General features: G+C 41.5%; 2 protein-coding genes and 1 pseudogene across 7 annotated transcripts; 2 read left to right on the top strand and 1 right to left on the bottom strand.

Annotated features, from left to right (window-relative positions):
- The first annotated feature begins 91 nt into the window (after nucleotides 1-91).
- LOC139558533 (thioredoxin-like protein 4A) lies at nucleotides 92-15,428 on the top strand (annotated as a pseudogene).
- LOC139558531 (putative nuclease HARBI1) lies at nucleotides 9,570-13,410 on the top strand. 6 transcript variants are annotated; one of them, XM_071373704.1, is made up of 10 exons: nucleotides 9,570-10,447; nucleotides 10,535-10,711; nucleotides 10,802-10,863; nucleotides 10,946-11,032; nucleotides 11,120-11,161; nucleotides 11,230-11,403; nucleotides 11,483-11,518; nucleotides 11,617-12,171; nucleotides 12,453-12,564; nucleotides 12,659-13,410. In XM_071373704.1, the coding sequence occupies exons 2-7, from the start codon at nucleotides 10,609-10,611 to the stop codon at nucleotides 11,516-11,518; spliced, it is 504 nt and encodes a 167-aa protein (XP_071229805.1). In that variant the 5' UTR covers nucleotides 9,570-10,447; nucleotides 10,535-10,608; the 3' UTR covers nucleotides 11,617-12,171; nucleotides 12,453-12,564; nucleotides 12,659-13,410. The 6 variants fall into 6 exon arrangements, 5 of the variants coding, with proteins under 5 accessions (XP_071229805.1, XP_071229804.1, XP_071229803.1 ...); XM_071373703.1 differs by having other exon boundaries at nucleotides 11,230-11,518; XM_071373702.1 differs by having other exon boundaries at nucleotides 11,230-12,171.
- Nucleotides 15,378-16,769, bottom strand: LOC139558534 (heat shock factor-binding protein 1-like protein 1). Its single transcript, XM_071373707.1, has 4 exons — nucleotides 16,614-16,769; nucleotides 16,194-16,333; nucleotides 16,041-16,107; nucleotides 15,378-15,723 (listed from the first exon to the last, which is right to left on the bottom strand). The coding sequence occupies exons 2-4, from the start codon at nucleotides 16,236-16,238 to the stop codon at nucleotides 15,629-15,631; spliced, it is 207 nt and encodes a 68-aa protein (XP_071229808.1). The 5' UTR covers nucleotides 16,239-16,333; nucleotides 16,614-16,769; the 3' UTR covers nucleotides 15,378-15,628.
- Between the last annotated feature and the right edge of the window lie 68 nt (nucleotides 16,770-16,837).

The following is a 16,837-nucleotide window of genomic DNA, read 5'->3' as shown; positions in this document are numbered from 1 at the left end:
ATGAGGCATGTCTTACCTTGCTTCAAAGTAGCCTTGCCAAAATCTGACCATAGAATCATTTATGGAATTATTTTATAAAGGCTTACTCATTGAAACCAGCATTTCTCTCCTGTTATTTTGATTTTCATATGAACTTTATTTCGTTGTCCACAAACTAAAAGCACAATCCTAGTCATATTAGCAACCCTTATCCTAGTTGTTGCATCTTCATATTTCCCCTCTTTCTAAATTTCTAACAGTGATTTTCATCTGTCACATAAACCGCAGCTGTATGTTCAATAATATAGCCTGTGGCTGTGAGACGATAGGCTTCCTATTGTTGCTAGGCCTGTAACACCTTACCCAAACCGGCTGCGCGCATGCGCTATCGTGCATAAATTTATTTTGTCCCCCCACACCAAACGCGATCACGACACGCAGGTTAAAATATCAAAACAAACTCTGAACCAATGACATTCATTTGGGGACAGGTCGAAAAGCATTAAACATGTATGGTATTTTAGCTAGTTAGCTTGCACTTGCTAGCTAACGTTAATTTGTCCTGTTTAGCTAGCTTGCTGTTGCTAGCTAATTTGTCCTGGGATATAAACATTGAGTTGTTATTTTACCTGAAATGGACAAGGATCTCTACTCCGACAATTAATCCACATATAAAACGACCAACAGAATCGTTTCTAGTCATCTCTCCTCCTTCCAGGCTTTTTCATCATTTAAATTATATGGTGATCCATCTAAACTTGCATTGTATTACCACGACTACCGGCAAAACAGTTTTCGTCTTTCTATCACCCACGTGGGTATACCCAATGAGGAGATGGCACGTGGGTACCTGCTTCTATAAACCAATGAGGAGATGGGAGAGGCAGGACTTGCAGCGCGATCTGCGTCAGAAATAGGAACGACATCTATTTTAGCCCTTGGTGTCGCAGACGCTCGTTGGCCCGCAAGCAGTGTGGGTGCAATAATTGAATAACATGGGTTTCTAAATTTATTTTGCGACGCTCGCGCACGCGACGTGTCCGGTCTGGCCAGCATGTAACAGTCATGGAATTTTGGATGATGGTAATTGGCCAGCCAAATGACCACGGTCACCGTAATACCCGTTTGAATAACAAAACAATATATTGATGTACATCTTCTCCTCCCCACCGCTCCTGACTGCATGTGCTGCCAATAAAATATAATGAATAGAACTGCCGTCCGCATTCATGTCTATAGGCAGGTTTCCATTGACTCAGGTTTATTCAACAAAAGCAATGCTGCAGAAACAAAAATTGTTACGTGTAATGGGAACAGCAGTTTTTTACAAATAAATGATTGCTGGATAATGTTGAAGGTACGCGAGGCACTTAATGTCATGGCCCCAGTTGCATTTGCAAAACTTTTTCTGTACGAAATCCATAGCCTATATGTAAACAGGGTGACTGTGAGCTAAATAACCAGATGGAAAAAAACATGACTTAGGCATAAATAAATCAAATATATGGTTGCAGTCCTTATAGATTGAATTGTATTGAATCAGATCCAATGATTTACCTCCCGTAGGGTGGGGTGCCGCCATGTCCATTCTAAATGCCTACTGCTTGTGAAGTAATTTTTTTTTTTTTTCAATATAAACATTTTTATTTGCAGTTCAAGAAAGCCTGAATTGCTTCACCTTGCTTTTCTGCTTGAGTGGATGCAATTTTCACCATCCAATTATTTCAGATCTACAGGAGAGCAGATTTCACCGTGGCGATTTGTTGGCACATGATAATTATGGCAAATGGGCCTATTAATCGTTTATATCCATTCTGGCTTTCACTGGATACCGGAGACATGAAACAGATACTGTATGCTGTCGCTAATTTATTAATGCAGAATGTGTCTAAAAGGGTAAAGGAAATACTTATCACTTCATTTTTATTTGACACTTAAGTTTTTGCGACGTTTTAATTTTTAGGTGTGATGTCATTGAGTCCAGCTGTTTTTATCGACACAAGATAGTTCAATGGAAACTCACCGCAGTAAGCAATTGTTGTGTATCTATTTTCTATGTTAACTTTGAAAATGTCGACAAATCACTGGAAAAATGCAGTGAAACGTAGCTAGTGATGGCATAATGGTTGGACTAGCAGCCATTGCACGAAGTAAAAGCAGGAAGTGTATCCATCTGATTTGTTATTTCAACCCCATTGACATTACAAAAAATACATTCCATTCCATGAGGCACATCAGTTAACATAATTTGAATGAACATTCTACACTACAATGGAAATTATTGCATCACAAAACCAAGTAGCCATTGCTAGGGTACCCAAGAGTTTACCATTCGAATCGCCACACGACTTCCCTGCTGTCCCGTCTTAAATCAGCTGTTAGTTCCAACAAACTTTTTTTTTTACGGTTACAATGATTTGATTTTATTGACGGTCTTTATTCATAACCGTTTGTTACAGTTATACGGTAATTGTGCCAGCCCTAATTGTTGCACTCAATTAAGCTCTAAATGAAATGTTGCATGAATAGTATTTACAGGGTTCATACGGTCATGAAAATCCTTGTTTTCCAGACCTGGAATAGTAATGGAGGGTGCTCAATCATAGTGTCGAGGTGCAACCTAAAAATGTTAGAAGTCATTGGAAAGGAAAAGGCGCAACTCTCTCTACATTAAAAATGTGTCGTTTTATTAAGCCAGTTTAAAAGATTGACGTTTTGGCCTTCAATAGCCTTCAGAATAATTACATTAAAGGACACCTGTGCTTCACTATGGAACTTGATGAGAGAGGACTAGACTTCCTGGATGTATGCATCACCAAAACAGGTACTTTCCTCAATTTCCTCCACACTCAGAACTGATGTTCCTAGAGCACAACTACTGAGTAAGCCCTAGCGATAGACATTCCATCCAACTGGTCACTACCTACACTCTAAAGTCCAGAACTACTAGGCATCACAAAAAAACATTGGCATATTTTACACTCATTCAGCTCTAGGTAATTAATTTCAACAGCCTACTGCGGCCGCTTACCATAGAGCTAAAAATATGAAATACAAAGTTGGCCGATCCGCAGTCAGCCAAAGCGCAAACAAGACCAGTCTCCTCATTCCCCCTTGCAACTCCATGTGGCAATTGTATGCAATGCCAGTACACCAAACGTATACAAGTTAATCGGACCCCAGATTGGGCCGAGACATAAAAATCAAAAGTGCCATCAATTTCAATTCTCGCAATGTGATCTATGTGATTCATTGCCCGTGTGAGCAATCGAAGTGTCGGCCATTCGATGTGCTGACCCCAACAGCCCAGGGGCCCTCCATTTCAAAGAGCGAGGACACTTGCTTTGTGAGTTATTTTATTTTGGAAAGGCCCAGAGAGACGTTCTGGATCCATTCCTTAGATATTTTAGTTCCCAGAGGTTTTAACCTAGAGAAGGACTATAGTATGCTTTTGTGAAGGGCCCATCCGTTTGTTGGTCCAGTGCCACACGGAGGGAGCTTACTAGTGCACTAACTAAACCAGTTAGACCTATTTGCCTGATCTTTTGATATTTGTTGCTATCTTTAGTTTTGCTTAGCACTGTTTATTTTTTCAATACCCAACATATTCAAGGTGTATTATATAGTAATGGTTGTATATCAATTACACCTACTGTAGTTGAAAAAAGCTTGCCCAGTTTTCCAATTGCTTTTTACTGGTTCCACTTCTGTATTTCATCACTAGGTGGAGACATTGACCATAGTACCCCACACCCTGAGTACCGACGTGTATGGTCTACCACACCGTCTCTCAGCACCATCAGCTGAAGAGTTTTCTCCATAATTGTCTTCCCTATGTCCATTCCCTCTATGATTATTCTGAAGGCCGAAACGTCAATGTTTTTAAACTCGCTTAATAAAACTAAGAATGTTAAATGGTGAGCGAGCATTGTGCCTTTTCCCATGATAATTTCTGTTAATGCAATTTATTGAGGCACAGTTATTTATTTTTATCAAATAATCAGCATATCATCCAGGATCGGTATGACACTTAAAGTGTTTGCAAGCATCACCTGCGTGTGTGGGAGATGAGTGGGCCGTTGCTCATGTAGAGAGAGGCAGTCGGACATTGCAGTAGCAGGTAGGCCTAGTTTATACAATATGATAGAGAATAGACTAACTAGGTAGCCAATTCAAAACATATATTGTACTCTCTAGTTTGTTTAGCGATTGATAGCATGTATTCGTGTTTTCGTCATGTCCCAAAAAACGTTCCACCGACACTCGCCAATAAGGCCATACAAATTAGATTAAATTAATCCATATGAATCCTTCAAAAAAGTTAAACGATTCTTCCTTTGGACGAAACGAATGATTCACTTCGCCATTATTTTAGTTGGGATCCAGTTCAATCGTGGTGAATAGAATAATGTGTATCATTAACATTTAATTTGAGGAAAAACGATTAGATGTAGCCTTTCTTTTGGATAATGTGGCTTCAGCACTTGATTTGTAGATGCCTCCAATTTATTTGGGCATTCAATGTATGGGACATTGCTACTCAATAGATGATAGTCAGGCTCCAAAGTAAACACTTCTAAGGTAGCTAAAATAAATAATTGAAAAAGGAGAGCCGCACACTAGAAGCTCAGATGCAATAATTGAACGTTTTGACAGCCAAACTGTCTTCATCAGGGTACAGGCTAAGATAAATATGACTAAACTAGAAAAGGTACATTTCCTGAAGAAATACTAACATTCACCTTTGCTTTCCTCCCCCTTATGTTGCGTTTTGTTTCTTTCTTTGTTTTTGTCGAGTCATTTTGTAAAATATTATTTTTGTGGAAAAAACAACCTCCCCTGGTGTTTTGAACTTTATTTTAATATGATAATTTCTCTCTATGGATTTGTTTATTTATGTTCTTTTTTCTACTTCTTCCTGTGTCACTTGATTGTCAGTACATACGAAAACTAACGTTACGCTTCGAACACACCGACTGTGTCGTTGCGTTTCGATACACCAGAAGTACATTCATTTCCAATGGAACGCTGCATTTGCCTTGCAGCATTGCGTTGCAGAGGCAGTTGCATTGCGTTGCAGAGGCAGTTGCAGTGCGTTCTGTGTGGTGCATACGTTCGATAAATCGAACGTATGCATCAAATTGTATGAGTGGACTTGACAGAAAGTAGCAAAATATGAATGTAGATTTTTTTTTGCACACACATTCAGTGAAAATTTGTGATTACATAAAAACAGTTTGATTGCATAATTTCTTTACATTTTTTATAAATTTATTTGCCAAGTATATTATTTATTCGATGACATCCTCAAATTAATTGTGAGAGCCTATAATATAATTTCCCTCCAAAATGCAGTTTTGGAGCGAAATGCAATAATAAATAGTAAAGATAGGCAGAGTAGGCTCTTTCAACAATGAGACCAACGACCACCTCATTGGCTAGGTTAGCAAGTTAGGTTAGCTAGCTAGCTAACGCTAACTAGCCACATCTAGCACAAGCTCACTACTAAACTGACCTGGCAATCCTACTATCGTGGACACTTGTCTCCAAGCAGCATTTTGTGTGTTTATGTCCCTGTAGCTGTCAGCAGTTGTGTCAAAAAGACACGGTTTTGAAGATACTGCGAAAATTATTCTCTCCTCCATGTGTCCAACCGCATGCGACCATTTGCAAAAGGTACCTGCATCAGTATAGTTGCCTAGCTGCGCAAAATGTTATGCAGCAGTGATGCAATGACACAGTCGGTGTGTTCGAAGCGTTATACCTGTTGGGTTTTATTCGGGTTCAGTCCTTGCGAAGCAAAACATTTATTTAGACTTGATGGTTTGAGCCAACAAATGCGTTGTTGCTGAATTGTGCAGAATAATTTATTTCTTATGAATGAATATTTCACTGCTGTAACTTATATTAAAGAGAATTATCTGTGAGTTAGGTGGTCTCTAACCAAAGTGCGCTATTGTAAAAAAGACTGATGCATACTTATTTTTATCTGTTTAGCCAGCTAGCGGTATGCTCGTTTTGTCGCTTTTTAGTGACGTAATGCGCAAGCGTAAACAACAGAAGTGGTTTTTATTTCCTTCATCTTTTCACACACAACGGATCAAAGATAGCTTGGGTCTATTCAGACTGTACTAACAGTTTGGTTTAGTTAAGGCTTTGGCGCTTAATATAATTTCGTTCGGTAAGCGTTTAAAAACATATACACTGCTCAAAAAAATTAAGGGAACACTAAAATAACACATCCTAGATCTGAATGAATGAAATATTCTTATTAAATACTTTTTTCTTTACATAGTTGAATGTGCTGACAACAAAATAACACAAATTATCAATGGAAATCAAATTTATCAACCCATGGAGGTCTGGATTTGGAGTCACACTCAAAGTTAAAGTGGAAAACCACACTACAGGCTGATCCAACTTTGATGTAATGTCCTTAAAACAAGTCAAAATGAGGCTCAGTAGTGTGTGTGGCCTCCACGTGCCTGTATGACCTCCCTACAACGCCTGGGCATGCTCCTGATGAGGTGGCGGATGGTCTCCTGAGGGATCTCCTCCCAGACCTGGACTAAAGCATCCGCCAACTCCTGGACAGTCTGTGGTGCAACGTGGCGTTGGTGGATGGAGCGAGACATGATGTCCCAGATGTGCTCAATTGGATTCAGGTCTGGGGAACGGGCGGGCCAGTCCATAGCATCAATGCCTTCCTCTTGCAGGAACTGCTGACACACTCCAGCCACATGAGGTCTAGCATTGTCATGCATTAGGAGGAACCCAGGGCCAACCGCACCAGAATATGGTCTCACAAGGGGTCTGAGGATCTCTTCTCGGTACCTAATGGCAGTCAGGCTACCTCTGGCGAGCACATGGAGGGCTGTGCGGCCCCCCAAAGAAAATAAATGCCACCCCACACCATGACTGACCCACCGCCAAACCGGTCATGCTGGAGGATGTTGCAGGCAGCAGAACGTTCTCCACGGCGTCTCCAGACTCCGTCACGTCTGTCACATGTGCTCAGTGTGAACCTGCTTTCATCTGTGAAGAGCACAGGGCGCCAGTGGCGAATTTTCCAATCTTGGTGTTCTCTGGCAAATGCCAAACGTTCTGCACGGTGTTGGGCTGTAAGCACAACCCCCACCTGTGGACGTCGGGCCCTCATACCACCCTCATGGAGTCTGTTTCTGACCGTTTGAGCAGACACATGCACATTTGTGGCCTGCTGGAGGTCATTTTGCAGGGCTCTGGCAGTGCTCCTCCTTGCACAAAGGCGGAGGTAGTGGTCCTGCTGCTGGGTTGTTGCCCTCCTACGGCCTCCTCCACGTCTCCTGATGTACTGTTCTGTCTCCTGGTAGCGCCTCCATGCTCTGGACCATGGGTGTCAAACTCTGGCCCGCGGGGTAATTATATTTGGCCCGCGAGACAGTACCAAATTACTACTAGAGCTGGCCCGCCGGTATTATACAGCGCATTCACCGCTAATACTACGAATCCCATAATGCTCTGCTGTTGTTTTCGCGCGCCAATCAGGACAGGACCCAGAAACGCCCTCTCCTCTGTGACAGTAGTCATAGCAACATAGACGCTACAACTGTCAGCGCGCTATCCCTTCCCAAAAATGGCAAAAAGAAAGGCAGAAAACAGGAGCTTTCTGGACAAGTGGGAGGCAGAATATCTGTTTACATATGTAAAAGACAAACCTGTTTGTCTTGTTTATGGAGTCAACGTGGCTGTAAGTAAGGAGTACAACATTAGACGACACTATGAAACGAAACACCATGACAAATACAAGGACCTGGACATGACTCAAAGGAGCCAGAAAGTAGAGATGAAAAGAAGTTTGGTTTCACAACAGAATATGTTCAAAAAAGCCACATCACAAAGTGAGGCTGCTGTAAAGGCTAGTTAAATCAGAAGGCTGCAAATAGAAAAGAGGCATACGATTTTTATTTAAATTTGATTTATTTAATAAATTAATGCCATTGATGTGTTTTTTCATTTGAAATTCGATTTTGCATGTCTCCACTATTAAATTATATATTGTATGGTAATAAGCGATGCTTGTTCCATATTCAATGTTAAAGCAAAACTTGTTTGGGTCCATATTAAAAGGTTCATTTGTTCAATGTTGGCCCGCGACTTTGTTCAGGTTTTACATTTTGGCCCACTGGGTATTTGAGTTTGACACCCCTGCTCTGGACACTACACTGACAGACACAGCAAACCTTCTTGCCACAGCTCGCATTGATGTGCCATCCTGGATGAGCTGCACTACCTGAGCCACTTGTGTGGGTTGTAGACTCCGTCTCATGCTACCACTAGAGTGAAAGCACCGCCAGCATTCAAAAGTGACCAAAACATCAGCCAGGAAGCATAGGAACTGAGAAGTGGTCTGTGGTCACCACCTGCAGAACCACTCCTTTATTGGGGGTGTCTTGCTAGTTGCCTATAATTTCCACCTGTTGTCTATTCCATTTGCACAACAGCATGTGAAATTTATTGTCAATCAGTGTTGCTTCCTAAGTGGACAGTTTGATTTCACAGAAGTGTGATTGATTTGGAGTTACATTGTGTTGTTTAAGTGTTCCCTTTATTTTTTTGAGCAGTATATATATATATATAGTGTAACGACCCTGGGTTTATACGCGCGGAAATCGACTCTGCCGCACGAGCATGCTTTTGCGGCACAGTCGATAGCGCGCTGGACTTCGGGCTAGAAGGTCGAGGGTTCGAGACCTGCTCCCTGCTGTTTCATTACAATTTATATGAGTCCATTCATCCAGGATGTATCACAACCGGCCGTGATTGGGAGTCCCATAGACGGTGCACAATTGGCCCAGCGTCGTCCGGGTTTGGCCGGCGTAAGCTGTCATTGTAAATAATAATTAGTTATTTTCTGACTTGCCTAGTTAAATAAAAATGTTACCTCTCACTTTCTAGCAAATCCCAAGCCAGGCATGCTAGTTAACGTTTGCTAGCTAGTTAAGCCATGTTTCTAGCTAGCTAGCGAGGCTTCCAATAATTTTGCATTTTCAATATCTTAGTTAATATCTAAAGAAAGTGGTCTTCTGTTAGCGGCATTTGTTACTTTTTTTTTTTTAGAACAACGTTGTGCACAGTATATGTAGCTTACGTTCGTAAACATTTTTGTCAAGATCCAGCCCAGATAGCTAACCAAACGTATTACTCGCCCAGGATACGTGTTGACACTGCAGCATCAAGATGTCGTACATGCTGCCGCATCTCCACAACGGCTGACAGGTCGACCAAGCCATTCTATCCGAGGACAGAGTCCTGGTTATTAGGTTTGGCAACGATTGGGACCCAACATGTATGAAAATGGACGAGGTGTTGTACAGCGTAGCTGAAAAGGTAATATGTATTTTACTGTACCATTGTTGATGTTTGGATTTGACATTTGTGAAGACATTTAATTCAACGTTGCTATTTTTACTGTACAAACATCACTATTCTTCCCTACAGGTGAAAAACTTTGCAGTCATCTATTTGGTGGACATCACAGCGGTGCCGGACTTCAACAAGATGTACGAGTTGTATGATCCTTGCAGTTATGTTCTTCCTCAGGTGAGTTTCACGTTGTCATCACGTTCCACCTCCATTTCAAACCAATCGCTAGTTTTGATGCAAACATTTACCAGGGGCCTGTTGCACAAAAGTAGAATTAAGACATCCGGGATAAATGACTCAGCTGAGCTCAATGAAGCCAAAACATGTGCGTCCAGGCTTAATTGGTTGCACAAAGACCAAGCCAGGATGAGCAGACACGGATTCATTAAGCCAGGTGAAACCAATCCTGGATAGGTGCGCGCTCACGGCTCACTCAAATAGACCCCCACAGATCACAGATTAACTGATTTACCATGGCAACTAGAGCCGCGTACTTTTCCCCGTCGGAAGCACAAATCCTCATGGAGGCATACGAGGAGGTAAAAGATATAATTAAGAAGAAAGGCAACACCGCCACAGTGATAAAGCAAAGAGAAAAAGCGTGGCAAAGTATTGCAGACCGCCTGAATGCGTAAGTAGTGCACAATTACACACTCACCGCTCCGCTGAAACATCACAATTACAATTCAAATATTTAATTCACATCTCCAAAAATGCAGTTGTACTGTAATTATGAAACGGTTAAATTTTTAATTGAAATGCACTGCAGATATGAGTGAAATTGTGTAAAGTAACTCCATCACACTGTATAAAGCTATGATAAATTTTTTGATATTTTTACTGAAAACAAGACAAAAATACCAAGTAATTTTTTGCAGTGTGACTCCATTAAATGTGTGTGTGTGTGTGTGTGTGTGTGTGTGTGTGTGTGTGTGTGTGTGTGTGTGTGTGTGTGTGTGTGTGTGTGTGTGTGTGTGTGTGTGTGTGTGTAGATTAAACATGAACGGGCCAAAAAGGACATGGTAGCAGGTCAAAATCAAATACAAGAACATTCTGCAGAATGGTATGGTCCCTGACTAATATTTAACAAAGCACAAGCATATATTGTACCCAGAAGGTGCCTGCTCACACATTGTCTGTACTGTTTTAGCAGTGAAAAAGAATACCCACAGACAAGGCACGGGTGGTGGGTCACCAAAGGCTGACCTTACCCCAGCAGAGGACATGGCCTTGGAGCTAAATAAAGGCAGGCCCGTCTTAGAGGGGATCCCTGGGGGGAAAGAGACGAGCATAGGTTCCTCCCAAGATGCCACCCGCTTCATTCAAGGTATGTCCTTCCATCTCTACATGGGATACAACCACATTCATATTGAATCAATTTGGACTGTCTGACTTTGGTTTACCTATTGCCTTGCAGTGTCTGGCAGCACTGTGTTCCTGTTAGAGCCACCAGCACAAGCACCAGACGATGCTGATCCAGTGAGTACTCCATCAAAGGCATACTGTAGGCCTGGCATGTCTTGTCTACTAGCTTCAATATGAATCCGATTAAATGTGATAGGGTGAAGGCCCCAGTGCAGCAGCAACAGCACATGATGGAGACGATGATGAGGAGGAGACCATCTCTCTGGATTCCAGAAGGCATGAGGTATCATGTTAAGACTGTGAAAGTACTATTTACTCTACAATGGTGAGGAGTCCTCATCAAAATCAAAAAATCTAATTTCTTTTACAGGACCCAGATGCTATACAGTGGGAAAACCAGCCTGGCAACATAGTGCGTATTAATAAAAGGACACCACATCCTGCCAAATTCCAGCTGCGCTAATTGTATTGTGTTCACAGAGCTCACAAGCTATCAGAAAGTTGTATGGCAACCACCTCCGGCGCCAAATAGAACTGGCAGACATAGACATTCAGTACAAGAAGAAAAAGATGGAAAATCTTGCACTGGAGTCCGAAATAAAAAAGAGGACAATTAGGAAACTGGACCTTGAAATAAAAAAACTTGAGAGGGAGGTGAGATATGCCTTCAATGTACACTGTATGCTAACTGTAACACAAATGTATTAATCATTATTTTTCTTTCCTCCCCCAGCTCCAAGAAGATGACACAGCTCAAAATAAAAATTAGGTATATTCTCGTAAAGTCAAGTGAGCCATGACATATGAGCTCTTATTGTGAGCACACAGGACGGTGGCATCTTTCTAAGGTTTTTTTTATTTTCCCAGCAATCAGTACAACCAAGTCATCGTTATAAGGCATCGCCCTCTTTTGCCCACCCCCCCAGCACCAGGTGTGGCCACTAGCCTATATGAAGGCCCAAAATTGTGTGTTCCTTTCTGCTCTGACAATGGCATGCCCATTCGTGCGAGATGTGGTGGATGAAGAAGCACTTGTGCTGAGGAGAGCCTTCAGGCGAGAAAGGGTCTTCAGGGACCGGTTGGACCCACTGGCCTTCCCTGATGACCATCTATATGAAAGATACAGGTTTTCTGCAGATGGCATCAGGTATCTATGCAGACTACTGGGTCCCAGGATTAAGCACCGCACTGCACGGAGCCATGCACTGAGTGTGGAGCAAATGGTTTGTGTGGCCTTGCGCTTTTTTGCTAGTGGAGCCTTCCTGTACTCAGTGGGGGATGCAGAACAGCTGAACAAGGCCACAATTTGCCGCACAATAAGGAGTGTGTGTCTGGCTATCAAAGCATTAGCAGATGTCTTCATCTCCTTCCCTGGCCACAGAAGACTCTGTGACATCAAAGAGGAGTTCTATAGGATTGCAGGTAAGAGGATCTACAAATTACAGGACAACTGTTAACACATAGTAGGATACTCATTACTTTGTGTGACAGGTTTCCCCAATGTCATTGGTGCAGTGGACTGCACACACATAAGGATAAAAGCCCCCTCAGGTGCCCATGAGGCCGATTTTGTGAATAGGAAATCCTTTCACAGCATTAATGTTCAGGTGAACATAACTTTTTGATATTGTCCATTGACGAACACTCTGCATTGCCAGTGATGTGCATTGATTGGTGTAATATTCCTCATCTTATGATTTCAGATGGTCTGCAATGCTGACTGTGTGATCAGCAATGTTGTGGCAAAATGGCCTGGCTCAGTCCATGACTCCAGAATCTTTCGGGCCTCTGAAATCTATCAGTGCCTATCACAAGGTAAGCCACACAACCCCTATTTATAACCATCATGGCTGTGTCAAGAATATCACTGTGTTTATGAGGTAGTAATGATGAGATTTTGTGTTGACAGGTGAATTCTCTGGTGTGTTGCTGGGAGACAGGGGGTATGGCTGCCAGCCTTTTCTCCTGACACCTTTCACAGACCCCCAGGAAGCACAGCAGGCCTACAACCATGCCCATGCCAGGACCAGGGCCAGAGTTGAAATGACCTTTGGCCTCCTGAAGGCACGCTTTCACTGCCTTCACAAATTAAGGGTCAGCCCTGTTAGGGCATGTGATATTACTGTGGCTTGTGCTGTCCTCCACAATGTGGCCTGCCTGAGGAAGGAGAGGGCCCCCAGAGTGCCACCAGCCATGGACTGGGACAATCCGGCAATCTTCCCTGATGACGACAGTGGTCGGCTGCTGAGGGACCAATATGTGTTGAATTATTTTAGTTAGTATGTGTGCTTTCAATTTTGGTTAAATATGTCCTGCGGTGGCAGAGGAATTTGGGTTTTTTTGGGTTCGTTTTTTGACGAATTTGGCCTCTTATGATGTTTGTGCGGTATACTGTGTGTAATACAAGGCTGCAGGGAGGCTACTGCATCCATTCATTTGTCTGTTCAGTTGATGTGTATGGATTTGTCCTGCATTTATTTTAGTGTGCAGACATGCAGGGTGTGTTATATACAGACCTTTGAATGTGTATGTATCATTTTGTATAATATGCTTGGATTCTGTGCTTTCCATCTTGTAGAGTCACTGTGACTTCAGTTTCGAAAGGAGCTGATGGTTTACCTGCTTTGTTTTGTCCTTATTCAATAAAGGAACATAATGTTACACATTGTGTTTTTATATTCATATGGAATGTGTATTTGTTTATATGACAGAGTACTAGGGCCACACTGAAGAAAAAGGATAAAGTCATAAATTTATGAGGCTGGTTCTTTCTGCAGAAAAGCTACATATTGTTTTTACAGTTTTGATACTTATGACAATGTGATACTTAATATTCTGGCACATCAGCATGTCTTTGTTTATGAAACCATACTGAAGTACAATTTCACGAAATGCCCCACATCTGTCATTTTAACAACTGTCCTCCTTTAAAACAACTGGTTACAATATTATGACTTGTGTTTTTTTCCCCTCTGTGGCCCTAATATTCTATCATTTTATATATAGCCTTATAGTCTATGGGAAACTGTAAATTATCTAATGATAGCAACATCATCTAAAAATCATTTTTTATCCAAAATCATTGAAATTAATGATCACAAACGTTTAAATAATAACAGTGGGTCTAGTTATATGTGATAACAATGTATAGTGAGCAGTGAAATAACTATTGGTTTCCATTTGTGGTGACTGCTGACTGACATTAGGGATGAGATTAAATAGATCCTGGAATTTAGCCTGGTCTGGAGCAGGCTAGCTCCACAGAATAAATCTCCATGGTAATTTATACCATAACATATCCTCCTGCCCCCTATCCATCTTTAGTGCAACCGGATTACGGATCAATTGAGCCAGGATCACCAAGATATCCTGGCTTAATCCCTTATCCTAGTTTTGTGCAACAGGCCCCTGGAGACCAATGAGGCGGCGCACAATTGGGTTAGGGAGGAGGGTTTGGCTGGCTGGGATTACCTTGTCCCATTACTACGTCGCGTATGTGCACTGTCATTGCTCTGCTGTGTGCATCTTGTTAGCTGTCACTCAAATGACGAGGGACTGAAGCTCATTTGCTAGAACTCAAATTGCTAGGGGGCTGGCCCACGTGGGGTAAAATGTAGGTGGAAATGGCGCAGCACAACGTTGCTTTCAAACTAGGGATTTCGTCGCTAATTCAGGTAAAAACAGGAATTCTGCTCCTAGATTATACAGTATGGGAAAAGTACAAAAACGCATCCACTCACTACTGTAAGTCGCTCTGGATGAGTGTCTGCTAAATGACTAAAATGTAAAAATCTAATGCATGTATGAGCTACACATTGACACATCCAGCCCAAATCGGGAGGTTTAAAAAATACTAGTCGCCCAGGTTCCTGATCATGTCTTTAATACAACAGCTCCAAGCTGCTTCAGTGGACAGCCTGCTCCCATCTTTGCTGCCCTCTTTTTGTGAAAACTGAAATATTCCTTCTGTACTCTTCCAGGAACAAGCACATCATGATAGATCTGGGGACAGGTAACAACAACAAGATCAACTGGACCATGGAGGACAAGCAGGAGATGATTGACATTGTGGAGACCGTTTACCGAGGGGCGAGAAAAGGACGAGGTCTGGTCGTATCTCCTAAGTACTACTCCACAAAATACAGATACTGATTGGTTCTTCCCTTTCCATTGCTTTGTGTGAAGCCCAATGGGAGCAAATCTGTCCTTTCATTATGAGACTTTCTATACAGCTGGACTACAAAAAGGCTCAGCTCGAGGTGTCCTGCTCTCTTTTATGTTATAGCCAAGCCATCTTTTTTCAACAGCAGTTATAATAACCATCATTTGGTGTCTTTGATTTAATAAATGTTATGCTCATATTTTATATTGCCATTTAGTTATCAATTCACAGCCTGTATTCTTGGACCCAGATTGATTATTAAGCCGAGGACTAGCTTCTTTCTCAATAAGGAATCTCCACTGAAAGTGTGTTTTTAGTCTAGGACTATGCTTAATCTGGGTCTGGAAAATTGGCCCATATGTTTAATCTGTATGTATATGTGATTTGTTTCTTCTGAAATGCTATGGGTAGTGCTGTGGTGACAGGAAGATGGAGGAAAGACTTGGAATTATTCAGCCCCATCGTATTGTTTATGAACAGTTGAATAAACATTTTGTTTTATTATAGAAAAAACAATGTATTGTGTTTACATGGTAAAATCCCACACAAATGACATCCCGTTAAATGAGAAAGCAAATGCCATAGGCTGTTACATAACAATAGATCAGTAATAACCTGCCTATGTGTGGCCTTTTGTCATGCCACATCTGTCTTTAGTGGATCCTCAGAAATCAAGTGAAGTTAGCTGATCTGATATGTGTTAACCTGATGGCTTGGTCACTTAGAAGTCTGTTGCTCATCCATACCAGCCTGGGTCATGAGGTCGGCAACATTCTTCTCCAGGTCATCAATTCGAGTCCCCATGTCATCCAGTGGGTTGGTTAAGGGCAGTCTTGCAATATATGTAGTTATTATTATACACTGTGTCTAGGTTGTACATTAAACATTTCTTTATAGAGAAAATAAATTAAATTCATATTTTATTCTAAAATCCACTAGATTAGGAATTTCATATAAAGCCTTGTTTTAATCTGATTTAAAAAATAGCTGCAATTTTGAGATTCGGTCTTGCTTGAATATGTATGATTTCTGTTTATAATCTCAACTGGTAGCTATTAGATACCGTTCTTCAATAGCAGCTAGTCATTCAATAAGACGGTTGCTAGTAGTAGGTTGTGATAAAGGATATTTTTTGAAACAATCTGGTCAGACATGCTTTGAAATTTACTGTGAAGATTCTGCATAGTCGCTTCCACCTGTGGGAGAGAACACAAACGATCATTTCTCAGATACCAATGTTACCACCGGTGTAAGAAAAAAGCTATACAGAAAATAAACGTACAATTTCTGTCAATTCTTTTGCGGCTTTTGAGTTGGATTCCGTCATCCTGATTCAGCTGTCGTTTCAAAATCAATGGGATTTGTCTTTGAAGCTAGCTGTGCGTCCCTGTCGCTGCGGGTCGTTCTTGGCAACAGTTTCAACTGAAATGCACAAGTGGGTGTGAAACAATACTTTCGGAGAACTTTACTAAAGAGTGTGTGTAGCCTCCATAAAAACTATAGTGTGTACCTTTTTCATAAATCATTAAGTAGGCTAACAATCAGATCAATCAGATGTTTTTAGATTAAAGACATGTATAATTCAGAAACTTTAATAAAGCATTGTGTAATCCTAATAGGCGTGGTTAAATAGCACAGAATGGTAGTCAAACTGAAACTAAGTTTTATGAGAATGGACTACAGAACGGTAGGCTGAACTTACTGTTTCACGACATGCCTGCTACTGTTTGTATCGTTTAAAACACCAATTAGTTTCTGTTGCTGAATTTTCTGACTTTTGCCGAGATGTTCTAGCTTTGAGCTGTAGGCGTTTCCCTCATGACACCCAGTTAACCCATGATGCACCTTTCTGTGTTGAACTAAGCTCAATGGGTATTTCAGATCCTTTGGGACTCTCCATGCCATTTCTTTATGTAAGAGACCATC

The sequence above is a fragment of the Salvelinus alpinus genome, chromosome 29 (assembly GCF_045679555.1).
Source record: "Salvelinus alpinus chromosome 29, SLU_Salpinus.1, whole genome shotgun sequence".
In the NCBI taxonomy this organism is placed as follows: Eukaryota; Metazoa; Chordata; class Actinopteri; order Salmoniformes; family Salmonidae; genus Salvelinus; species Salvelinus alpinus.
This window is presented reverse-complemented; position numbering and strand designations above follow the sequence as displayed.

Excerpts from the sequence above, each read along its gene's own strand:
- LOC139558531 (XM_071373701.1), top strand. The coding sequence starts at position 12,103 with ATGTCTTCATCTCCTTCCCTGGCCACAGAAGACTCTGTGACATCAAAG. Across the intron at positions 12,172-12,452 it reads GGAGTTCTATAGGATTGCAG|ATGGTCTGCAATGCTGACTG; the intron begins GTAAGAGGATCT and ends TTATGATTTCAG. Across the intron at positions 12,565-12,658 it reads CTATCAGTGCCTATCACAAG|GTGAATTCTCTGGTGTGTTG; the intron begins GTAAGCCACACA and ends TTGTGTTGACAG.
- LOC139558534 (XM_071373707.1), bottom strand. The coding sequence starts at position 16,238 with ATGACGGAATCCAACTCAAAAGCCGCAAAAGAATTGACAGAAATT. Across the intron at positions 16,108-16,193 it reads CAAAAGAATTGACAGAAATT|GTGGAAGCGACTATGCAGAA; the intron begins GTACGTTTATTT and ends TCTCTCCCACAG. Across the intron at positions 15,724-16,040 it reads TGACCAGATTGTTTCAAAAA|TGGATGACATGGGGACTCGA; the intron begins ATATCCTTTATC and ends TAACCAACCCAC.